This window comes from Penicillium bovifimosum (assembly GCF_028826915.1).
Source record: "Penicillium bovifimosum strain IBT 22155 chromosome Unknown utg000005l_segment0_segment0, whole genome shotgun sequence".
In the NCBI taxonomy this organism is placed as follows: domain Eukaryota; kingdom Fungi; phylum Ascomycota; class Eurotiomycetes; order Eurotiales; family Aspergillaceae; genus Penicillium; species Penicillium bovifimosum.
In genome coordinates, this window is record NW_026622714.1 from 4,994,859 (window position 1) to 5,018,961 (window position 24,103).

The 24,103-nt window shown below is 49.7% G+C and overlaps 10 protein-coding genes across 10 annotated transcripts; 4 read left to right on the top strand and 6 right to left on the bottom strand.

The window, feature by feature from the left end:
* Positions 1-703: 703 nt before the first annotated feature.
* Positions 704-2,123, top strand: N7515_007113 (DMATS type aromatic prenyltransferase; the record flags this gene model as incomplete). The annotated part of the gene is made up of 4 exons (XM_056667857.1): positions 704-1,618; positions 1,671-1,858; positions 1,914-1,992; positions 2,037-2,123. The coding sequence occupies 4 exons, from the start codon at positions 704-706 to the stop codon at positions 2,121-2,123; spliced, it is 1,269 nt and encodes a 422-aa protein (XP_056521453.1).
* A 1,693-nt stretch (positions 2,124-3,816) lies between these two features.
* Positions 3,817-4,979, bottom strand: N7515_007114 (sterol methyltransferase family protein; the record flags this gene model as incomplete). The annotated part of the gene is made up of 3 exons (XM_056667858.1): positions 3,817-4,744; positions 4,802-4,836; positions 4,893-4,979. 3 exons carry the CDS (start codon positions 4,977-4,979, stop codon positions 3,817-3,819), a joined length of 1,050 nt encoding a protein of 349 aa, XP_056521454.1.
* An 872-nt stretch (positions 4,980-5,851) lies between these two features.
* Positions 5,852-6,431, bottom strand: N7515_007115 (uncharacterized protein; the record flags this gene model as incomplete). Its single annotated transcript, XM_056667859.1, has 2 exons — positions 5,852-5,898; positions 5,951-6,431. 2 exons carry the CDS (start codon positions 6,429-6,431, stop codon positions 5,852-5,854), a joined length of 528 nt encoding a protein of 175 aa, XP_056521455.1.
* A 1,033-nt stretch (positions 6,432-7,464) lies between these two features.
* N7515_007116 (uncharacterized protein) lies at positions 7,465-7,962 on the bottom strand (the record flags this gene model as incomplete). Its single annotated transcript, XM_056667860.1, has 1 exon — positions 7,465-7,962. One exon carries the CDS (start codon positions 7,960-7,962, stop codon positions 7,465-7,467), a length of 498 nt encoding a protein of 165 aa, XP_056521456.1.
* Positions 7,963-9,396: 1,434 nt separating this feature from the next.
* N7515_007117 (uncharacterized protein) lies at positions 9,397-10,317 on the top strand (the record flags this gene model as incomplete). The annotated part of the gene is made up of 4 exons (XM_056667861.1): positions 9,397-9,743; positions 9,802-9,960; positions 10,010-10,080; positions 10,142-10,317. 4 exons carry the CDS (start codon positions 9,397-9,399, stop codon positions 10,315-10,317), a joined length of 753 nt encoding a protein of 250 aa, XP_056521457.1.
* Positions 10,318-12,762: 2,445 nt separating this feature from the next.
* On the bottom strand, positions 12,763-13,231 carry N7515_007118 (uncharacterized protein; the record flags this gene model as incomplete). Its single annotated transcript, XM_056667862.1, has 2 exons — positions 12,763-12,969; positions 13,001-13,231. The coding sequence occupies 2 exons, from the start codon at positions 13,229-13,231 to the stop codon at positions 12,763-12,765; spliced, it is 438 nt and encodes a 145-aa protein (XP_056521458.1).
* A 2,713-nt stretch (positions 13,232-15,944) lies between these two features.
* Positions 15,945-17,941, bottom strand: N7515_007119 (pyruvate kinase CDC19; the record flags this gene model as incomplete). The annotated part of the gene is made up of 7 exons (XM_056667863.1): positions 15,945-16,193; positions 16,253-16,334; positions 16,395-17,228; positions 17,304-17,506; positions 17,564-17,610; positions 17,678-17,722; positions 17,818-17,941. The coding sequence occupies 7 exons, from the start codon at positions 17,939-17,941 to the stop codon at positions 15,945-15,947; spliced, it is 1,584 nt and encodes a 527-aa protein (XP_056521459.1).
* Positions 17,942-18,659: 718 nt separating this feature from the next.
* Positions 18,660-19,278, top strand: N7515_007120 (DUF1748 domain-containing protein; the record flags this gene model as incomplete). Its single annotated transcript, XM_056667864.1, has 3 exons — positions 18,660-18,711; positions 18,961-19,003; positions 19,143-19,278. 3 exons carry the CDS (start codon positions 18,660-18,662, stop codon positions 19,276-19,278), a joined length of 231 nt encoding a protein of 76 aa, XP_056521460.1.
* A 772-nt stretch (positions 19,279-20,050) lies between these two features.
* N7515_007121 (F-box protein) lies at positions 20,051-21,716 on the bottom strand (the record flags this gene model as incomplete). Its single annotated transcript, XM_056667865.1, has 2 exons — positions 20,051-20,172; positions 20,237-21,716. The coding sequence occupies 2 exons, from the start codon at positions 21,714-21,716 to the stop codon at positions 20,051-20,053; spliced, it is 1,602 nt and encodes a 533-aa protein (XP_056521461.1).
* Positions 21,717-22,250: 534 nt separating this feature from the next.
* On the top strand, positions 22,251-23,927 carry N7515_007122 (MDR family MFS transporter; the record flags this gene model as incomplete). Its single annotated transcript, XM_056667866.1, has 2 exons — positions 22,251-22,418; positions 22,482-23,927. The coding sequence occupies 2 exons, from the start codon at positions 22,251-22,253 to the stop codon at positions 23,925-23,927; spliced, it is 1,614 nt and encodes a 537-aa protein (XP_056521462.1).
* Between the last annotated feature and the right edge of the window lie 176 nt (positions 23,928-24,103).

Consider the following 24,103-nt stretch of genomic DNA (forward strand, 5'->3'; position numbering starts at 1 on the left):
AATTAGTTGAGCATGATATCAGTTGCCATGAGTATAATTAGCCAGTATTGATGAGTAGTGAAATCGATCAATCTATGTTATACAATGTGCTCACATTGCTGGTATCCCTAGTAGACGAAAAACATGCAACTAATAGATCAAAATGCTGTACTGTGTAGATACGGGCATATCTTCCATGTCAAGGAACAAGTTCTGGATTCACCAACAAATGCAACTTCGCAATAACAGTGCAAACATCCTACGCCACATTGCTGCCTCGTCGTGTTGCCTTGTTGCTTTCTAATTTAGATCTGTTGGCCCGGCAAGAGTTTTCACTGAAACCTCTGCCAAATCCCTTTGTGGTTGCTCCTGTCATGTCTTGGCCAGCCATGAATTCATGACCTTTCCCCTTGCTTTCTTCTGCTGTCAGCCTGCAATGGTACCAATGACTAGGATAGGAATTCCGACTTCGATAACGCACATTCAATAGCCATGCAGCTGCCGCATACACGCTAGAGAAGGATGCAAGGGTGACAGAATGTCCGACATACCTGCAGTGCCACTATCACACGCAGAACTGGGCTCTGCATTATCGTCAACAGCATCAGCGGGCCTTGCACTGACCATCCGTCGTCAACAAGCAACACGGGATATGGCATGTTACTGCTTCCATATATATCTCTGTCATGGCTTTCTGAGAGTGTAATCGATCACAAGCTACAAAATGACTATCACATCTAACAAAGTCGACCGTCTGCCTCAGCCTTATGTGTCCTTGACCAAGGCGCTGGACTTCCCAAACTATGATCAGGAACTCTGGTGGACTAGATCAGCCCCGTTGCTGGCCCGGATCATGGAGTCGGCCAACTACAGCGTCCATCAGCAGTATCAATTCCTGACACTATACAACACTCTGCTCGTTCCATATCTGGGTCCATTCCAAGACACCTGGCACTGCTCTATCACACACTCCGGAATTGGTGTCGAGTTCAGCGTCAACTATCAGGAACACGGCGTACGGACTGTACGCATTGGCTACGAGCCAGTCAGCTACATCTCTGGTACCACCCGTGATCAGTATAATGTTATCACAGCCGATAATGCAATGAATCGCTTTGCCCGCCTCCAGCTGCCATCTTTTGATACCCGGCTGTATACGGGGTTCATGAAATACCTCGCTCTCGACACCGATGAGGCGAAGACGTTGAAAGGCGCCAAGCTGGGTTCATCGAAGTTCAAGACACAGGCGGCCTTCGGACTAGACCTGAAAGGCGAAGATGTTTCAGTCAAGTCCTACGTCTATCCTGCCCTGAAGGCTCACATCACGGGAAAGACATTCCGCCAGTTGCTCGATGAAGCCGTCCAGGGCCAGGCAGATGCCAGGCAGTATGCGGATGCCGTGGCTCTTGTCAGTGACTACATGACAGCCAGTGGCTGCTACAACCAGTATTCCTTCATTGGCTTTGACTGCAAGACACCATCGAGCTCGCGACTCAAGGTGTATGGAGCTATACTTGATATCTCATGGGCCAAAGTTGCAGAGATCTGGACTCTCGGTGGTCGACTTGCAGACCACAAGGGCAACCAAATCGGACTCGACTTGTTGGAAAAGTTGTGGGGATATTTGACGCCGCACAAGGTGAGGAGATCCATCCACAATTCTCGGCTTAAAGGGTACTAACAACAGACAGAATAATCGACCCGTGGGTATCTGGAATTATGAACTGATGCCCGGTAGCCTGAGACCCGAGCCCAAGTTCTATATCGACATGAACGGGGAACCTGATCACCAGAAAGTGACTGGAATTACACGCTTCTTCGAGCACCTTGGCTGGAAAGAGACTGCCGCGTCGTATCCCAGCACACTGCAGTCGTATTTGTAAGTGGTCCACAATATATCTGCACAAAGATCACAAGCATTAACCTTCCGACAGCCCGGATGCCAACATTCAAGAAACCACAAACTTGATTCAATACGTGTCTTTTGCATGGACTGAGAAGACAGGGCCATACGTGAGTGTCTACTATCATTCCCGATACTGACGCGGACACCAAAGACATCGGACTGGTCTTCCTGCGTTCTGGACGGGTTTGTAGATGAGACCCTTGTGAATTGGGTGGACTTTGCACACAGTGCCGGATGATTCTTTCCCACTTCTCTAGATCTTGGATTTTTCAATGCTCCTTGCATATGACAGCTGCAGCAAACATATGGTTCTCAAGGTTTCCAGATATGAAGCTCGTAGCCTACTGCACAGTAGATAGTGGTGATTTACTCAACACAGCCAGTAGTATCAGCATCACAGGTCAGGTCAGATCACCTCAGGACTGATGTGGACTAGCAAGGAAACTGATAACTTGATGGAACGCCTTATGCACGTATGAAAGTAGTAGATGGTAGCGCCTAATGTGTTCCCAGACCTCTACGTCTACCCACAGCTCAAATCTATCACAGACAGACCAGTGCAGAAAATGCTATCAGGCACCATGCATCAGCTCGATACGCAAGGGCGCTTCTCGAGGGGCTTGGAGCTTAGATGTGGAACAATATTTGCAGTCGACGGCAGCCAGCATCTCACTGATGTTCCTAGTATCCTATGCTCTGCCGCCCCAAACGCCTGCAGGCTACTGGGCGGCTTTTTTTTTTTTTTTTTTTGTCCGAAATACAGATGACCTGGGATCGAATCTGTACTCTGTGGGCGCTAGGTGGAACTGTGCCGAGTCCTGATGGGCTCAAAGCTCTGAAAGCCGGAGATTATCTCTCACGCCTGGAATGCGCGGCCCAGCGGACTTCTCGCTACTTTTCGGATGGCATTGCTTGAGTCCCCACCTTTTGTTCAGCCGCATATTGGGTTCCCTATGACAGGCAAAACTGAGGTGGAGACTGCCGAGACTGCTGTACAATTCTCACCTGGCTTGGCTTGACAAATCATGCTTCGGCTTACATGGCTTCTCTAAAAGCATACTAGTAATTACTCTCCTCGCTGACTGCAGGGTGACTGCGACAGCGCTAATTGCATCAAGTCCTGATTTAGATATCCACAAGCCGCTGGGAAGCAGGCATGGCTGGGACTTGTCCTCTTCGAAGAAAGGACCCAGTTTTAATAGTTATTTCAATATTAGTACTATTCCGAATCGGGATGATGGATTGTGGAAAACCTAATAAAAACTTGGCTTTTGACCCCCTTGCTTTCCTTAAAGAAGTGTTGAACAGACCAACTCTGTACAGTTGGCGGATGCCTTCACATATGCCTCATGCTAGCCTGCTATTGGTTGCTCACACTCCATACACCGCAGAGTGCATGCTCAGTGCATGCATACTTCCCATGCAGCCGCGTCCGCGACCGACGGGAGGCCCCGGCCGCTAGCGTAAACTCACCAGTGGGCCCCCAGCCCCCCACGGGCCACAACATCCTTTAGTTACCCAGGGTCAAATGCGGCAACCGAGGTCATCCAGCAATTTGACAAGGTCCATTTCGTGGCGCCCTTGATTCTGGCCAAACACCTGCTAACTGTGAAAGATTCTGACTGCACACCCTCTTCATGTATTCGTGAATCGTGGGATCATGTGCGCTCACCGAAACCTGGTAGAGGGTAAAAGCCATAACAAAGTTGTTTGTTCGTAGACTCAGCTCTAGACTACAATTACTTCTGTAATCCAACATATTTGCTCTAGATCACTGTCTCATGTGAAGCATTGGTTCAGGCAATGAGGTTTGTCACTGGAGATTTTTTCCGTCCATTTGTGTCTTAAGAGTACATTGATATCGGCATTTCGTCGCAAGGTTCGATCGCCTCCCCCTTTGAACACAGCGACCAAGCCCCAGACAGAGCAAATTAATCAGATCTCTCCTTGGCGACCGGCTTCCGTGCCACCATCAAAAACATAGGTGAGAAGATCTTCATCTCACCGCCCTTGTACATGCCGTCAAGAATAGTCACGACCAGATCCGTAACCTTGGAAGAGCCAGTGGGCAAGATGTTCATTCCTTCCAGCTTGCTGACAAGCGACTGGACCATGCTGTTGCCCCACTTCGAAGCACGAGCAAAGTAGAAGAAGCTCAGCACGGCAAGCGAGGACCAACTGGTATGCGCAACGAGCGGATTAGACAGTTGTTTCTCCCAGGGGATCTGGTCCGGTCTGCTCGCCAAATCATCAACTTCCAGCAACTCAAACCCAGCCTCCTTGATGGCTGCAATGGCTTCGGCGGCCGAGTACACGTGGGCAACACCACCGCCGCGCTCGATCATGTGGCGAACCTCCCGATGAGCGGGGTCCTTGTCGTCGTATTTGTCCGTCATCACGACCTCGTACAAGCCAAAGGTCGCACCAGGTTTGAGGACCCGGAACACCTCGCGGTAGACATCGACGAGATTAGGTGAGTAACAGGTGGCTTCGATGGCGTAGCCTGCGTCGAAGGTGTTGTCTTCGAATGGCATGTGCAAGAAGTTCTCATTGACGAAGTTCACCTGGTAGCCCAGTCCGGCTTCCTGGGTGAACTGGCGCGCCTGACGAATCTGATATGGGTTCAGATTGACGCCAGTGATATTGGCCCCGGTGAAGCGGGCTATCGCTCGAGCCGGTCCGCCAATGCCACAGCCCACATCGATCACTTTTTGGCCTTCTTGGATGTTGACTCGATGAGCAAGGTATTGTTCATGGCGGATGACGGAATGCTCGATAGGTTCGGTGGGTGACAGCCGGCAGAGGTGGCCAGACATTCGGCCCATCCATTGGAACACATCGGTGATCAGATTGTAGTATCTGCAATAGATCAGTAACTATGTATGTTCTAGGATCATGCGGAGTGGTAAAACTCACTGCAGAGCCAGCACAGCGTGTCCCTCTTTTCTGGCCTGCGATGAAATTAATAACTTTCTTCCTAGTTACCGGATGAACGTTAAGGAAGTACCTCAATGTTCTGCGCAAGTTCTTCTTGGTCTGTTTGCGCGTGTTCGGGCTTCCAGATCTTGAAGTACCCCTCAGCATCTTGCTCCATTTTAGTCATTGTGACAAGTTGAAAGATAGGTGGTAAGGATTTGCTGAGATCTGGAGAAACGGTATCCAAAGCCTGAACTCGAGGTAGGAGACTACATGTATATACTGTCGGAAATTAAGCACAGTCAATTACCTATTGAAGCCCACTACACTATCTGCATCCCAAAAGCCACTCCCGCTAGGACCTAGCATTCTTTGAGAAAGATTTTCTCACTTCATTGCTTGGATTGCCCCTTGCGAATCCACAAATTCCACACCAAAGACGATATTATTTGGCAAGTCTAGACTCTCGATAAGGATAATATTGTCAATAACCCGATAGGCCGTATGTATGTCAGGAATCCCTAGCTTGCTGACAGTTCGGGTGTCCGGGTCATTCAGCTAAGCCATGCTTTCTCCTCGGTCTACAAGTGGGGTCATCTTTTGATTCGGTGACTTGAAGCTGTTCGGGATCGATCACTTGCATTCAGCTACAGGATGATGCAATACGTCCCTTACTTTCTAGTGCATGATGTGAACTACTATCGTGAGACACATTGCTTCAGACAACCGAAACCTACCTCACAACGTGTGAGAAAAATACAAGAAGGGACGCTGTACGCAGTCCTATGGTAGGATAGCGTCCAGCAAGCTGACCGTGTCTTCATAGGTCGAGCAAAATTGAGGAGTTCACCGCGGCTCTCTCTCTCTCCGTACGAAGGTGCATAGCGGCCAACATTCGAGTGCCCGATTTTGGTGTGTTAATGCCTGAATTGGCCTGAATTTAGACTGGCAGAAAATTAAAATACCTGAATTACTATGACAGATCTCCTAGTAAGCAAAGTCCCAAAGTTCAACAACCTTGGAACTGCAAAAGCCCATATTTGAAGCTATTCACACCCCCATATCCTGTTTTTCATCGATCTTAGGAGTTGAAGAAGCTATTCCGATAGTAAAAACCAGTGTATTCCCCTATTCTAAGGCATTTCTGACCGTACAAAGTCCCTATTTCCCTAAACTCTTCGTCTCCTTTGGCTCCATTGTGTCCCCACCCCCCTATGCTCTCCGTCTCCTTTGGCTCCGGCGGTGAAGTGCCCTCAGCCTGCGGCCGAGCCCGCTTCAGGCCCCTTGCTGCGTTTCCCCTTCGAGTGTTTGGACGGATTGCGCTTTCGGTGGCTGCGGCAGGCGATGACAACTTGATGATTGTAGCAGGAGGCGGTGTTGCAAAAGTAGGAGGCGATACCCATACTGGAGACGGCGATCTGGGTGTAGGCGTTGCGGGAATAGCTTCACTAGCGGCAACCGTAGGGATTGGTTCACTAGCTACAGCTGCGGGAATAGCTTCACCAGATGTACGTATCACGATACTGGAATCCGGCCAATTATCAATTGCGCCTTCATACCGTGCGACAACCACATGTAGCTTCGGTGTTGGAAACTTTGAAATGAATTCCTTCACTGTACCCAAAAGCATCTCTGGGATCCCTGAGATTCATCGAGGAACCTGCTTTTTCCCTACCTTTACCATAGCCTCAGCAAGGTAGAACTTGTCCTCTATCCGCGGTCTGAATGAGGCAATTCCAGGCAGCGCAGGAAGCAGCATATTCCTTACCCAAATTGTCGATAGGGCCGATTTGAAGAGTCGGAGGGAGGTTGACCAGCATCGAGGCTATAATTTTGGATAAATTAGCCTTTGTAATCATCCATCAACCTCCCTCCGACTCTTCAAATCGGCCCTATCGACATTTGGGTAAGGAATATGCTGCTTCCTGCGCTGCCTGGAATTGCCTCATTCAGACCGCGGATAGAGGACAAGTTCTACCTTGCTGAGGCTATGGTAAAGGTAGGGAAAAAGCAGGTTCCTCGATGAATCTCAGGGATCCCAGAGATGCTTTTGGGTACAGTGAAGGAATTCATTTCAAAGTTTCCAACACCGAAGCTACATGTGGTTGTCGCACGGTATGAAGGCGCAATTGATAATCGGCCGGATTCCACATCTTGTTGTAGGCATCGAAATAGCTGCGTCTGTTCTGACATTGAATCCGGGTCTGTATCGATTGGACAGCGGAGGTCAGGTTCATCGGAGTAGTAGAAGTTCATATTTGGCTTCCCGGGGATAACGTGCGGCCGGTGAGGTTGGTGTTGGATAGGGTGATTGTTCCAGTGAGTTGTATATTGGTGGACTCGGCGCCGGATAATCGGCATATAGATAGCAAGGAGGGAGATCTGATCGGGAATACAGTCTTTAGTAAAGACGTTATCGTGTACGAGGCTCCAAAAGAATTCCTATAGATATTAATTAGCTAGTACTATAGTTAGCACCACTCTCTTTACTTACACGAAAGATACCAGTGCTTGCCCTTGATAGAATAGCCCACCATGCCTCAATCCGTTGGTTATTCATACTCCGGCCATAGAGGTAGCAATCGTTGATCTGCACTGAAGGGTCACCTAGCTTCCGAAGCTCGTATTGCGTATCAGCAAGAAGGACAGTCTCTGTCCCTCGATCAGACCGAAACCTCCTTGGTTGGAAGCCATGGACCGCAAAAGCATCGAGACTTTGGCGCTGAACGCTTACTGCGGTACAGAGTACGGCGCCCAAAGTCTTCAATATCGCCAATGATAGACTCAGAAATAAGGATAGCTTCAATATCATCAAGCTCTTGCTCTCGCTCCTCAGGAGAAAGCCGAAGTTTAATACCAAGACCAGCCCGAACCCTGCGGATAGTCCGTTCTGAGCATGGTATACCCTCCTTCTCCAGAATCTTTAGTATATCCCGTGTATTATGGCGAGGTAGTAACTCTTCGACGCGACCATAGATATCGACTTTCTTGGTACGTACTGGAGACTGCCATTCTCGGAGGTGCCTCTTGAAGGTAGTTGGGCGGACGAGGATCTGATATTTATCATAAAGAATCTCAAAAATAGCTTGATGGGTGGTCTTTTGAGAGAGGAGATCAAGGATCTCGGCTTTGTAAGGCTCAAGGTCGATCTTTGGAGGCATGTAAAGGGCGATTTGAACGGTTGAGGCTTCAGGATGATGAATCAGGTCGATTTGGACGGTTGAGAGGCTTCAGGATGATGAATTCAGGGGTTTTGGGCGGTTGGGTGGCTTTGAAATCGAGGGAAAAAAAGCGGTCTGTATACCTTCAACGCCTGGATATGGCAAAAAGCGCCATTTTGGGGTGTGGGAATAGCTTCAATTCCCAGTTGGTGGCTTTCAACTTACAGGACTAGTTACAAAACATGGTATTATGCGGTGTCGAAGGCGGTCTAAAATCACTATACACTAGTAGTACTAAATAATAATAATAATAGTTAGGCCATAAAACCATTTAAATCAGACACTCGACTGTTGGCCGCTATGCACCTTCGTACTCTCCGCCTTGCCCCTTTGGTCTGATTCCACATCTTAATTTCTTACACCACTCATCGCTTCATTATAGGTTCATTGACAACACATGGTATTTATTCTAGGTTATAGGCACCACATCTTATAAAGCCACAAAAATGATCGATGATACTCTTCCGCCCGGACTGGAAAAATAAAGCACCAAAGGCAAGAAGGCACTGGGTCGAGTTAGCTCGCCAGTTGGTTTAGCACTCGCCAGTTGACCCGTAGGTCTCGCGCCAAATCCCAGATCATAATTTTCTTTTCTGGGCGGATATTAGAGTTAGACTAGCCCAGTTCTCAGAAAAATAAAACCACGGAAACGCTCGCTTGCTGAGAGGATGTGGCTGTCATGGATGTGGAAGCTTGAACTTAATCGAAAGCTTATCTACAGGCTCCTGGTCCATCTACTTTCTGGTGGGTTGGTTGCTAACTGCTCCCTACAGCCCAAAACAGAAGTCAAGAAATTTAGAGCAGCAATCACAATTTCGGTCTGTTCATATATAGGATATTTTAGAGACCAGAATTTTATTATCAGGATTCTCTAGATTCAGTCTCATGATCAAGACTCAAGAGGCACAAGGTGTTTCAAATAAAGTTTAGAAGCCACACCCGTGGAGGGCCGGCCGTACCGCAGCCGGCCCACAACGTGTACAACGTCCACTCATGTCGGGGACCAATCGGTCTCTCGGCTTCTAAGAATAGGTGATGAAAATATGGAATGAGCACCGGTATAACCGCACATGTCAAGACTCAAACTAGTATCGGATACCCCGTAACCACGCCCAACCCGCGGTTCACCACTAATGAAACAACGAATATGCCCCACATGTTTCCGATTCAAGATGCCACATACTAACTAATGCGGGACGTGGGGTAACTACAGTTACAGTATGCTACGTCCCATTACATCACGACTGATCTAAGTATTGCTTTTGGTGGATATAAGAGCAGCGACCAGATCTCCACTGAAGATCAGACCTCTGCCTCTTGGCCACGACTATTCCAATTGTACTTGCCTGTCAATTATCCACTTTCAACAACAAAATGGCTCTCAATGGCAAAGTTGCCCTTATCACGGGCGGTGTCAAGAACCTCGGAGCTGAAAGTGCCCTAGAGCTGGCCGGTGTGGGCGCCAATCTTGCTCTCCACTATCATTCGTCTGGCAGTGACAAAGTAAAGGCCGACCTTGAAATCGCACTGAAGAAGAAGAACCCGTCAGTCAAAGTCACATTCTACCAGGGAGATTTGACCTCTGCCGCCGCAGTGACCAAATTGTTCAAAGATGTTCTTCGTGACCATGGTCAGGTTGATATTGTGATCAATACGGTTGGAATGGTTCTGAAGAAACCTATTGTTGATATCACTGAAGAAGAATACGATACGATGTTCGCGTGAGTGTTGAGGAGAACTTCATGATGTCTATGTGTACGTGGCTAATTGGTTCTCTAGGGTGAACTCCAAAACTGCCTTCTTTGTCCTCAAAGAAGCGGCTGCTCATGTGAGCGACGGTGGCAAGATCATCAGTATTGTTACGGCGCTGCTAGGCGCATTCACCGGCTACTATACTTCTTACGCTGGTAGCAAAGCCCCAGTGGAACATTTCACTCGGTAAGTCGCCAATTCTGTAGCATCTAAGATTTGTGCTAATGATTTCTAGGGGTGTCTGCAAAGAACTTCAGTCTAGAAAGGTCAGCGTGAACAACATCGCTCCTGGACCAATGGATACGCGTAAGTTTTCTCATTGAAATACACGGTTCTATCAATAAATCTGACATGAAATATGACACAGCATTCTTCTATCCACAGGAGTCTCCCGAAGCTGTGGAGTTCCACAAATCAAATGGTATGGGCGGACGTCTTACCATGACGGAGGACATTGCTCCAATTGTTCGCTTCCTCTGTACAGAGGGTGCCTGGATCAGTGGGCAGACAATCTTTGCCAATGGTGGATACACCACCCGTTGATCGATTTTCCGAGCTATCAGGAAACTCAAAGGTCATCACAACCAGTGCTGTCTATGCTTATAGGGTACAATAGGCTATGATGTTCTTCCCTGTGGATTTATGATAAAGTTATAATTTTCTCTTATCTTTGCTTTTAATACACAGTACGTATCTAAAAAGAATGCTGCTACCTCCCTGCTGCACACTTCCTCCGATTCTCAGAGAGATATTAGCATTCCCCCAATCTGAGTAAAAGTTCTTGCAATCTAGAACCACCAACCCATTGATCCAGACGACTTCCACTCAGACGTCCCAGCCAAATCCTAATCTATTCTCTTCTGCGATAGAAATGATACCTCGGAATAAAGCAACTGCTTCGTCCCAGAATAGGTATATCCATGCCCATTCCAAGGTCAAAGGAGGAGCGACATACTAGATCCGGGCCGCCGGCAATTCCCTCAGCAGCCTACCTGACCTATCTCAAGAATCAATCTTCCAGACTTGACCCAGCAGATTCTGGCGAGTCCATTGATACGGGCCATACGGTATCAGAGAGGATGAGAAGGTGGATAGATTCTCCTGTACCGCCTCCGCACTGTAGTTGAGCCATGGTGATGGACACTAAGAGTCTAAGACTCGCCACGATGGCTCATTGCCCGAGACAGAGCGCATGAAGTCAAATGCCCATCGCGGCAAATTCACGGAGGGAGATCTGGACCTGGCCTTGGAGGGGGATTTCAGACGAGACAAAGATTGATATAAGAAGATGCAACCTCGCTGGAAAGGACCTTGTCTCCCCAATGCCTCGATGTGTTACGGGCAATGATTCACGATAGGCCCAGGCCTGACTTTGATACTATCGGCGTTTTATTGCTAGGCAGAAAATTAGTAATATGCAATAACATTCGTATTAGATAACTAACTAGATCACTAACTAGTTAGTTAATAACTGCTTAGTTTCACCATAAACCTAGGCTACGTACTATGACTGCCAAAACGGGGGTTGTGAAAGAATGGATACAACAGCGAAACCGGGCTGTGTACTGATACCAAGGACAACAGAAACTAAAGACTGTCCAATCTAGAAGATCACTCTGAATGAGAATAATAATGACACTGATTCTTGCTATCTAACGAAAAGGGATTCAGGGCCCCTGGGGTTTGTGTGCCGACATCACTCGGAGAAGAGTTGATCCGACGAGGGTGGAGCACAAACGCCAGGCACCAGATGGAATCATGGAATCCTCCATTCCTGACAGAACTGCATTCGCCGATTCTTTTAATTCCTTCTTCTACCTCGGATACCAGGCGAATAGCTTCGCCTAGAAATCACGAAACTCCCGCTTGAACGATCTGGCGACCACTCCCATCACCGGCGGCCTGATCGGCGTGGGTCGAGGCCTAGTTTGCACTTCCGCAACACAGTACACTCAAGGTGCGATGGTACGTCTCACCAAGAGAACACGAAAGGATTGCTCGAAGCAAAGCAACTGCAGCTTGCCAGCTTCAGGTTCTTTTGGTGTGTGATCACACGCCACCTCATCTCACGGAGGACATGTGTTATCCCCACTTGACGAGAATGACGACAGAGCCGGATAGCCAAGCGAGGATGCAACTAGCCGTTGCAGACGAAGCAAAGAGGAACCCCAGAGTATTTCAAGAACCAAGGGCACTGCACTATCGTTGCTGCTCATGGTTCAGGCCATGACGCCTTCTCGTCACGAGTGGCAGAGGAAAATAATCCGGGTCTCCGAGAACGCATACCATCTGGGGTCGACCGGGTCGTCCGGGAAGATGATCGGACGGTCGGAGCAATTTCGCAGCTATATAACCGGAGCAATGTTAGTCATTCAGCTTGATACCAGCGGAAATCGAAGAAGAAGGTATCAAAGTATATACAGAAAGCAAGAACAGTCCGAAAACAGATGAAAGGCCACACTTACATTTCGATTCGCCGCGAGATACCCACCCTATGATGCAAATGTTAGAGGGGAGTAGTTCTATGCCCTCCGACGCTCAAGGGGGTCCATCTCCGAAGGATGGTCGATCTCCTTCTCCAGGCGAAAAGCGCCCAGCGTCGGACATCGTGGACTTGGATCCTGAAGGTGGGTTGCCTGATGGCACTCAATGCCCTTGGTCTCGACCATATTCCGGTATTGACGACGATGGGGATTGTGAGATGAGGACAAAGAACCCTAGACTGCGAGACATGCGAAAAAGTACACCAAAGCCGAAGCATTCCAGTCTTACCAGGCCCTCGCAGCGATGCATGGTACAGGAATCGCAGGGAGCTTGCCCAAAGATTCCTGGACCGTTATGCGCGCCAAGCTTGAATCGACGTAAAGTGCAATACTCTTGATATCAGCAAATTCATCAAGACCAGGCGTTTCAGAAAGCACCCATTTAGAACGCGCTTGCAATGAGGGCAGGGATGCCTCTTTTCCTTCCCCGGAATATGTGTATTCGTCAATCACCACATGGTGTGGAGGAATGCGTGTGACGACCAGACGTGTATACCGGCGCGTAATCAATGACCAATTGGCCATAGTCCTCCGCGTGATATTGCGAAGCAGCCTGTTGCAAGGCGGTGTCGTCTTCGAATGCGGTGGTCTTGGCGTCGGGGTTGGCCACGCTGTCAGGCAGGATGATCGTGTGAGCGTTTGGATTTTCTGACTGAACGGTCTCAGGTCAAGGGCACGTGTACCGCCAGTCGCTTGAGGCACGCCTCATCGGGATTCGGGATGAGGTGAAGGAGGTACTCGAAAAGCACATCTAGATGGCGACTTCCGGACTGGAACCGCAGGTGCGCAGGCACGTATGAGGGTGGGGAAAGCGACACGATTAATCCGTTCCTTGCTGAGGAGAGCAACATCAACCAGCTATTTGACGCATTGGAAAACAAGACGGAGAGTTTCTCCGGGCCGATGACCAGCATCCCAAGGAGTCTCTTGTAATGTGCAGTGTGATAAGCCAGGTTGGTATACAGACCTGGATCCCCACAGTAATGCTGCTCTCCCAAGGGCTATCAGTGCGAGAAAAGCCTAGGGGAGACTATTCTGGGAGCAATACAAGTGACTGATCAGCTCGGGCACTTCTGGTTAAGACGAGGATAGGGTACTCACCACCCCTTCAGAGTGTATGTCCTTGCCGTATTCATAGCAGCATTACGTTGACGCTATTGCGGAAGGGTGCTCATGTGCAGGCTCATACTATCGGGAAGAAGGAGTAAGTATGGGGATCCCACAGATGGAGTTGGGTCCTTGTCAGACAATTGCCCGTTGTTACTTACTTCACAGAGTCCTGTTCCAATCCTTGAGGTCTTTCCCACCTAGCCCCAAATGGTGGTTTGTTGCGAGTCCCGATTGGAGGGCTGCTCGAGATGATGGCCACGCCATCGACGACCCTGAACCAACGGTGCGCATGGGCAAGATGTTGGACCCCGAAGGCAGGAGCTCCGTCACTCGTGGATCGTCCGAAAGGAAGCGATGACCCCTTAGTGTCCGCGTGATCTGCAGTCATCAGTATCAGCTTTCGTCACGGAGATGGTCCGCAGACTCGGGGCGATGCTTTTGATAAGGGGTGAAAAGAGATGAAGAGAGATGGGGGGATCCTTACCAAGAGAGACGAGGGGTCGAGTCCCCACGAGGCAGCGAGGCAGCCGAGGGAAGGACTCGCTTGGGGCCCTTGATTCTCTACTCGGACCTCATGCGGCGCCTCATCAACCGATTCCGCACATTAGACTAATCAAGAACCTCGTTGTGGCAGGTATATTGATTGGCTGGGATGAAGGTTGATGGGGGAGTCGATTGAGAAAGGGGAAGATAAAGTGAGAGGGGGGAGGGCACGACAGTTCACGCGACACATGATCACGCGAGCTTCGCGCCAACTGACAAGTCTAGGTATCCCTACGAATTGTCCCAATATTCTCTCGGTTCTTCACTTCTTCTTCTTCTTCTTCTTCTTCTTCTTCTCTCCATCTCCGTTCTCCCCTTCTCCGTTCTCCCCTTCTCCTCTCCCCTTTCTCCTCTCCCCTTTCTCCTCCCCTCTTCTTCTATTCCTTTCTCCTGTCTGCTTTGGTTGTTATTTCGATTCCCATTCTTCTGCTACAAGATTTTCATTGAGATAGTTATGGAGGAAGCCACGCTGTCCGCGCAGAAAGATGTACTTCGGCACTAAGCCGGATTGACCAAAAACCTGTGGGTCGGAGCGATGATCCGTAGCGCAACTGTCTACTATGCCTATCTTGATGCACCTCACCTGGTCTCCTCCTCCCTTCATCCCTTCTCCTGTCTGATTTGGTTGATATTTTGGTCGGTACATAATCCAAGGGAAGAAGGCTATTGCCGTTGCTAGCTGTCATATGACATATTGCTCGGGTTGCCCCGTGTCAGTTGTCCTTGCCTAGTAGGAAGCCTGGCTTGCAATCGCAGGTATCCTACAATGGCTCATCATTAATGTCTGTCTCGACTCCCGCAAGTTAGCCTTGGCCACGATCAAGTCCGCAAGAATTCCCGTGGAGTCAGATACTCTTGGCCCTCGGTGGTGCTGGAAGAGCACCGAGATCATTCACTTAACAACCCCAAGCATTTCCCCGAAAAAAGCAACGAAGAAGCGATGAGAGAGTACCAAGAGCGACTGTTCGACTTGGCGATGGCTCCCTCCCTATGCTTGGCGGTATCATTCAGTGCAGATGTGCTACACCCTCCTTAATTGGTCGTAGTTGTACGGAGTAAACAGCGAATCTATCAGAGCTGAGATTCGATATATTCTGCCGGTCCTGAGGCCTAACTAAGGGTCCCACACATCATTTACCTAACCAATGAAAGAAAGGTCAGCTGGCCGCTATCCCTGCTGCAGATGTAGACCCAAACCCCCATAAGTCAAGCTATCGGCAGAAACCGGGACCGGGACGGCAGAGATTCCGGGCCAAATTCTTCAGTAACTGGAAATTAATTAATCTTGCTGTTGCTTTTTATTTCTGTTCTGTTATTTCTGCTCCGTTGAATTTGTCTATGGATTCAATTTTGAGTTGTTTTCCTTGTCTTGAGGCAGAAGTCATGCCATGATTCGAGGACATCCTTATGCCCGGGATATAATCGTCATTTTCTCGGGCACATGGGCCTCGGTATCGGTGATTTGAACTGCCCACCTCCCCCCGCATTTTGCGGTTTTCCTTCATTCTGTTTTCCATTCTTTTCACTCCTCTAACTTGAGTGCTGTTCTGGAAAGAGGATTGCTATTGCAATTGCGCGCGAATTTGAAGTGCGTTGCATTGCATTGACGTGCATATGCAAGATCGATAATGTCGAGTGTCGCGAACTCTCTCCACATGCGCGCGACACGCAAACCCTACGGCCCAAGGATGCGAGCACTAACTAACAGTTTCAGGTCTATGCTACTGTGATTGTCTAATTTGAGTCAACACATTTTGGCTGGAAAGCATTAGATTTGTTTCATTTACATGAGCAATGCATTAACCCTCCGGGCTATGGTCCCGACCACAGCAGAGAACAAATTTGGCTTGAGAAAAAGTGAGAACAGAGCAAAAGAAATCCATGGTATGTATCCCATCCGCACACCGGCGGAAAAACGCAGATTGCCGTCATCAATCACCAGAAGCTGACCACCCGGTCACTCTACAGAACTTTTTACTCCATAGACAAACCGAGGTTCTCCTCGGCGGGCACCACACGAACGGTGTTGGTGTGGCCCATGCCGCCACGCCATCCCTGGACGCAGACAATGGGGTCGCCCTTGTTGATGATGCCAAGCTTGAGACCGTGGTTAATACCCCACTTGAGGCGACGGTCGACATCCTCTTGCCAGATTTTGACGTTGAAATCAGGCTTGGTCTCGGGGAAGTAGAACGGCCACACACCGCGGTACAGGTGAGAGTACTGAAAACTCTTGTCAGCGCAAAGAACGATACTGGATGGAACGAACGAATTGAACTTACGCGGGAGGCGGTGTCGTTACGGGTGACCATCAGAATAGGGCAAACGGGACGGTACTTGGACACAAGACGAGCGGTTTTACCACTATGGAAATGTCAGCATCATCACCTTCTACACACGGAAACAACACTTGCGGGTACATACCTGGTGGTCAAGACGACGATGGCACCGGCGTTCAGCTCCAGACTGGCACTGACGGCAGCCATGGCAATGGATTCGGAGGTGTCAGTGGGGCGAGGAGCAAGGTTGCGCAGCTCGTCAAAGACGTTGAAGTGAGGAATGGCGACCTCGGCCAGCAAGCAGGTCTCGGACATCATCTTAACGGCCTCGCAAGGGTAGTTGCCCTTGGCAGTCTCACCGGACAGCATGACACAGTCGGCACCGTCGAGCACAGCGTTGGCGACGTCGGAAACCTCAGCACGGGTTGGGCGAGGGTTGTATGTCATGGACTCAAGCATTTGAGTCGCACAGATGACGGGCTTGCCCTTGATGTTGCACTTGGCGATCATCATCTTCTGGGCAAGGAAGACCTTGGGGGCGGGGATCTCGATACCGAGATCACCACGGGCGACCATGACACCGTCAGTTTCCTCGAGAATCTCATCGAAGTTGTTGACACCTTGCTGGTTCTCAATCTTGGCGATAATCTGGATCTCCTTGCCCTCCTCGCCGAGAATCTCTCGGATGTGCTTGATGTCGCTGCCGCGACGGATGAATGAGGCAAAGACCATATCGACCTTGTTCTTGACACCGAATCGCAGATCGGCAATATCCTTTTCAGACAGAGCGGGGAGGTCTACGTCAGTGCCCGGGAGGTTGACACCCTTGCGGGAGGAGATGTTGCCGTTGTTGAGACACTTGACCTTAAGGGTCTGCGAATCAACAACCTCAAGCACTTCAAAGGACATAATACCGTCATCGACATAGATCAGCTTGCCAGCAGTGATCACGTTGGTGATGTTCTTGTAGTCCAGGTACCTGTCGTCACACATTTGTCAGTCCACGTCACAAATCACTGCGCCCGGGTGTGCCATTCAGCAATGGAATTCTTACATGTTCTTATCATCACTGGCAGTGGCATATGCCTCATCGGTGGTGATGTTGAGGATGGTGCCCTCACTGATGGGAATATCCTTGTCACCGACGGTGTTACCGGTACGGATCTCGGGGCCTTTGGTGTCAAGAGCAATGGCGAGAGGGCGACCGGTCTGTAAACGGGCGGCCTCCCGAGCATTGTCAATGACAGATTGGTGGTACTAAAGATAGATAAGTCAACAACGCGTTTTTATCGGACCGTGATCGGAGATCCTGACCTCATATGAACCGTGCGAGAAGTTCATGCGAACAACGTTAAGACCAACTGTGGCAAAGTCAGCCGATCAGCTCAAAAAAAACGAACATTTCTATCGCAATGTTGATTGCCATACCTCTACGGAGAGCATTGATCTTCTCGGCGGAGTTCGTCTTGGGACCTGATTGATAGCCTGTCAGTAACCATACGTTGTTCGCGGCTTTTTTTTTTCTGCGGCCTAAGTCGGACAGCATCTGCTATCATGGCGTGACATACCAATGGTACAAATGATGGAAGTACGACGGAAGTTCTTTGCAGGCACCATCTCGGTGCTAAGCTTGGAGTACCACTCCAGCTTCATGCGGTTGCTCAGGTGGTCGAGGGAGTTAGTGGCCGCCATTGTTATATGAATAACAAGTGTTGTATTAATGTAGAAAGAAGGGAAATTCTGATCAATTGAGAATCAGAAAGGATGGATGAGGAGAAGAAAGGTGAAAGGTGGAGGGGAAAAGAAAAGCGATGGATGAGGGGCGGGAGGGAAAATGTTGGTTGCCGGTGTGAGTGGTATCTCCGGCTGCATCCCACGACATGCTTTTTTAGACTATCAGCAATTGAGCCTATATCTATACCCAATAGACCGTTGAACTTGGACTCCACTGGGCTTTTTTTTTCTCTTTCCTATGTCTATCATTTTAACTGTCTCTCTTCTCTTTTATTGGGGGTTGAATGTATTGGCGATAATTAATGCTATGTACATGCAGGGAAAAAAAATCATACCTTAATTCCACACACATTGACCGCGGAAAAAGCGGAGGACCCCGTGCTGTTGTACGCGCTGTACATTGGAGTACTTTTATCGCATAAATGTGACAAATACAACCTCCCAATTTATTGATCGAGGGCCCAGCCAAAGACACCCCAAACGCGAAAGGGGATTTCGGTGGGATGCAAACGCTTATCGATAGACCTGCCGAAACCGGTCTAGTCGAAACCACCTGGCCCCAGCCACGTTGGCAATTATGTCAGGTACGCTAAACTCACCAGCCTCTTCACCAGCCACTTCAGTGATTTCCGTCATGTGAAAGTCACACGTGACTCTGTAGGCGGTCTCGGTCTCGATGACAGCTCGGATTGCCTCCTCTCTCGTGTTCGTTCCCCAGGCCTCTTATTGTCTGTCAGCTCTTCAATATCTGTAGTGCTGGGATATCTAACTCGTCATTATGGTAAGAGGACTCTGCTGGTCACTCCTGACCTACCGAGGTCCCCTGGGCATAGAGTATGCATGACTGACATAGGATGTTCGGAACAATCTAGTTCGGTCGTCTCACCCACTACGCATTTGACGCGGTTCTCTGTGAGCTTTTCCACGCCTATACATATCTACCTACGGAGTAAAGGACTAACAGGTGCTTTTCACAGTCTCCGCCTTCCTCGCAGGCGTCAAGCGCTCAACAGGCCTTACGTAAATACACCCTTTCACGATCCCCTTCTCTCGCCCTCTCATTGATGCTACATGTTTCGGGGAACTGTTAGCTAACTCTGTCACCCCCGCGCACCCCCGTTCTTGGGGCCGTGTGCGTGTGGGTCCTTCTCAGCCCCAGCGTCAACTCAGACAAGATTACCGAGAACAAAGATATCAAGAAATGGGTCGATAGCTATCTCGGCGTTGGCGAGTGGGTGATGGACCAGTCCGTGGCCGTCATGGGCTCTTCCGCTTGGTTCGAACGACGACGGTGATTTGTGCCACCAAGTTCAGCTTGGAAGGTCATCGACATCTCCTTTCTCGCGACTTAACCGTCAACCATCGAAGTGTGTGCGATTGCGGATTCTGGTCGGATATAAGGCGGTTCAGGGGGTGCATATGCTACAGCTGGACTGGACTGGCTGCACGGAACTGGGCGCTTGGTCTTGAAGTTGCCCACACGGAAAATATCATTTTGTACAGATCGAAGTCTGCGTTGCAGAGGGTGCGCGTTTATCTCGGGGCCATGGTGTACTACTCATCCGCACGCCGAAGGCTGGATTGACATGCGTTGACCCATTACTATCTCCGCTCTAACTCTCATTTTTGGCCATCGCTTCTGGGTCATGGCGTCTTGACTTACTCTTATACCTTTTGCCTATCAATTGTACCTGTTATGCTACCATGCAAATTCACCATTGAGCTTCACAGTCGTATTTTCGAGCTCCTAAAACTGGGCAGTAGGTGGTAACAGTCAAGAGTTCTTTTCAGCCGCTTCCTGCGCCCTCTGGGGCTCGGCAAAAGCTGTGCATGAGGTGCCGTGAGTCTCGGCTACTTCGTTTACACTTAATAGCATGCTAAGGTTGAACAATTGTTCTTTATGGTTTGGAAATGCACACGTTCATAACTCATTTGAGCAATGTAGGATTCCGACTGGCAAGATCGCTTTTAAGAATCGACGCAGGCACTTGAAACAGATCTGATCAATGGGGTATGTCGCAAATGAAAGCACTGTGAAAGCAGATCCGCGATGGGAAAAAACGCCAGCTAAAAGCTCACTAGATCGTCAATATCCACACGGTGGTAGTAGGAGACGTGACCCATTTCCTTCCAGTAATGAGCCAAGCAGTCTGGAGAAATCAGGATCAACTCGCCATTGACGTATGTATCTATATCGCGCAAGCAAATCTAGTTAGCAGTTGTCAGTCTGATCTAATCCAGGAGGTAACTTACGGTCGTGAAAGCCAAGTCCAGCTACATGACCACGGGAGCGTACGATACGCGCTCCGACGAATGGTTCATCCGTGGCAACTCGAAGCAGGCCACTAGGACCGATGTCTTTAGCGACGAAGGAATATTGACCACGAGGAACATTAGGGTCTCCTGTCAACTTGATAGCCTCCAATCGACCCTGTTGCACGATCTCCTGGGAATCGGGTTCGTAATCATCATGGGTTTCCATGGCCTGAACCTCTTCTTCGTCGCTGTCGTCCCAGTAGTATTCGTCCATCCAATCGTCCTCGGATTCTTCATTCTCGGATCGTGGAGGTGCTACTTCTTTCTGAACAATAAGTAGAAACTCACATCCGTGGGCCGAATAGTCCCCCACCCAAATCCCTTGGTACGGCTTCTCTTTGGTGGGAGTATAGAGAGCCGGATCGAGAGTAGAGAAAGTCAAGATATCCTCAATTGGGTCTGGCAGATACAGACGATAACGCTGACGAGACCACTTGATGAGACGCCAATGGAATTCTGACATTTCCTCTAAGGACCCCGGCTGTGGTAGCTCGTGGTTCTTGCGATAACGGAGCGCACGGGAACTGCTGGGAATTGTTCGCGGTGGCCAAAAGAAAGTGTCAAGGGCACACACCATTTCTGCGAACCTCATCTCGGTACAAAACAAAATACCGTAAAGCTCACGCTGGATCTCCAAGGCCATTGGCATGTATCGGTCCTCTTCCTCTTTCGTCGGTTCGTAGTGTTGAATTGGAGCCAATTGGGCTAGCTCCCCAGGAGCTGCGACACGCCGGTCTTCGACAAGCGGGTCTTCGAGAAGCATAACTGGCTCCTCCTTATAATACAAATGGACACGCGGATGAAAAGTCTGAATCATGACATCTGGATTCGACTCCCAGACTTGAAAAGTGGAAGATGTACGGTCTGCAACGAGCTTACGCGCCTCGATAACACCCCGGCGAGGGTTATATCTGGCGATGACCAGTAAGCCCGTGGGTTCAATGTCTGCAAACCAGATTTTGTACTGCGGGAGGAACCAGCAGGGGTGATAGGCGAGATAGAGGCGACGAAATGAGCCGAATGGGCCTGGATCGTTGAGGTGAGAAGGCAGTCTCTCATTCACCAGGGCAGCCCATAACAAGTCATCCATTGCATAATCGGCCAGAATGCTGGAGGTGGCACCGAGGCAGGCAAGGTCTGCAGCGGGGAGATAAGACGCAATGCAGTAAATGATCTCTGGGGGCAACTGTTCGAGTCGCGAGAAGTCCTCAGAAGGCCGCCCGTCATGGTGGTACACATATTCCTCATCGTATTCATCGTTCTCGTCGCAATCGTGGTAATCGTCGTAGTCATCATCGGCGTGTTCTTCCTGCAACAGCAATGCGGTGTGAGGACAGGGGGTTTGGGGACAGGGGAAGGCGACCAGGGCGACGAAGAAATGCAGACATACCTCGCCAGAATTGGGAGTAGGCGCCATCTCGCCTCGGTCGCGCCGTTACGACCGGCACGGTAGCAAGAGATAAGAGATCAACATCAACGGTATGAGCCTCTCGGGGAGGTCGTCAATGACGTCACTTGGAGACTCGGAGGGGGAGTGGGTGGGTTCGAGCAGGAGAGAATGTCACGGTAGAAACGAAAAGGCCAAGGGTACTCAGCGAAGCTGAGAGCCTTGGAACAGGATTAGGATGTGTGAAGTTGGAAGAACAGCGAGCCGCTGCGAGCGTGTTTTGACTAGAGAGCTGGTCAGGAACCGTCATGTTACTTGAGCCGATAAGATAAGCTTGTTTACCTTATCTTATCGCCATGGAAAGTCTCTCGGACCCTCGGGCCCTCGGGCCCGAATCAAGCTGCGGCCTTATGCTGTTCGGCCCCGAAGTACGAAAATATGTGTCGGAGACTATAAATGTTCGACTATTTATATGTCTGCCATTTTCCCTTGCTTTTTAATGAACTGTCTCACTGAGTATCATATTATTTTAGACATACTGTTCTTCAAGCTCTAAGCAAGATCATGGCTCCATCGTCAGAAGAACAGAGGCACAAGGAGCAGCCATCCGAGAACATGACTAGCACCGAGAAGCAATTCGAGGACAGAGAAGGACCGAGCAACCTCCCAACGGGGACACGGCTATTGGCCATTATTGTTTCTATCCTCCTTGCCATGTTTCTCGTTGCGTTGGTATGCTTTCCGTTGATTCCTAGATGGTCTTATACACAGTACTAACGGATTGTTCAACACCAGGATCGAACCATCATTGCTACTGCAGTTCCCAAAATCTCAACCCAGTTCAACGCCCTGGATGACATTAGCTGGTACGCCAGTGCATATCTTCTGACGAGTTGTGCCACCCAATTATCATGGGGCAAGATATACACCTTCTATCGGACCAAAACCGTCTTTCTGATCGCAATCTTGATATTCGAAGCTGGATCGGCACTTTGCGGCGCCGCTCCGAACTCGAACGCCTTCATCGTAGGACGGGCTATAGCTGGTGCTGGATCAGCGGGTATTTTCTCTGGTGCGACGGTGATCATCACCCAGATTGTGCCACTGGCGAAACGGCCCATTTACATCGGGATGATGGGATCAATCTTCGGAATTTCCTCTATCATTGGACCTCTGATGGGCGGTGCTTTCACAGACAATGTGACATGGCGCTGGTGCTTCTATATCAACCTGCCCATTGGGGGCTTTACCATGGTCGTTCTATTTCTCTTCTTGACTGTCCCCCACACAGCGAAACCATGCACTTGGAAGCAGCATTTCCTTCGCCTCGACCCCTTGGGTAGCGTTTTGTTTCTTCCCTCTGTCATCTGCTTCCTACTCGCCCTGCAATGGGGTGGCAACGAATACCCTTGGAACAACGGACGTATGATTGCATTGTTCGTGGTCTCTGGAATCCTGATGATCGCTTTTGTCGCTGTACAGATCTGGCTCAAGAAAGATGCAACCGTGCCACCTCACGTCTTCGCCCAGCGCAGCATTATCAGCGGAGTCATCTTCTCCATGCTTGTGGGCGGAGGGCTCATCTCCATGCTATACACTCTCCCACTCTGGTTCCAGGGTGTGCGTGGCACAACAGCTGTGAAATCCGGCATCGACACTATCCCCATGGTCATCGCTCTGGTTGTCGGGTCCATCCTTGCAGGCGGAATCATTACCGCAACGGGATACTATACCCCATGGATGTTCGTCGCGGCAATTCTCATGTCCACGGGTGCAGGGCTGATGACGACCTTCAAACGAGACACATATCATGCCGCCTGGATCGGTTACCAGGTGTTGTTTGGTATTGGAATCGGAACGGGGATGCAGCAGCCCTCAATGGCGGCGCAGACTGTTCTTCGCAAAGATGAGGTTCCTATCGGCGTCTCGCTCATGTTCTTCGCTCAATCCTTTGGCGGGGCGGTGTTCATATCTGTCGCCCAGTCGCTCTTCCAGAATTACCTGCGTGCCAATCTACCACATGTCCAGGGAATTGATGTGGGCAAGGTTCTGGCAGCCGGGGCGACGGGCCTGTCTACGGCCGTACCGACCATAAAGCTCCCTGAGGTTCTTGTTCTGTACAACGATGGCCTTCGGCGGTCCTTCATTGTCACTGTGGCGGTATCGTGTCTGATGGTACTCCCGGCACTTACGATGGAATGGAGAACAGTCAAGAGGAATAAGTCTTCCGAGTCTGCATGAGATGGAGCACCGGTTTGAAGTTTCCAAGTATATACGATATTGTAATTTGTGCCATCCTTTCTGGGAAAAGAAGGAATTTCATGGCCTTGACTAGTCGGGGTAGGTTTATCAAATTAGTTATTAATGGAACTGAAACATGGTACCTTCCATTTGAGGCTGGTAAAGTGGCCTCCAAG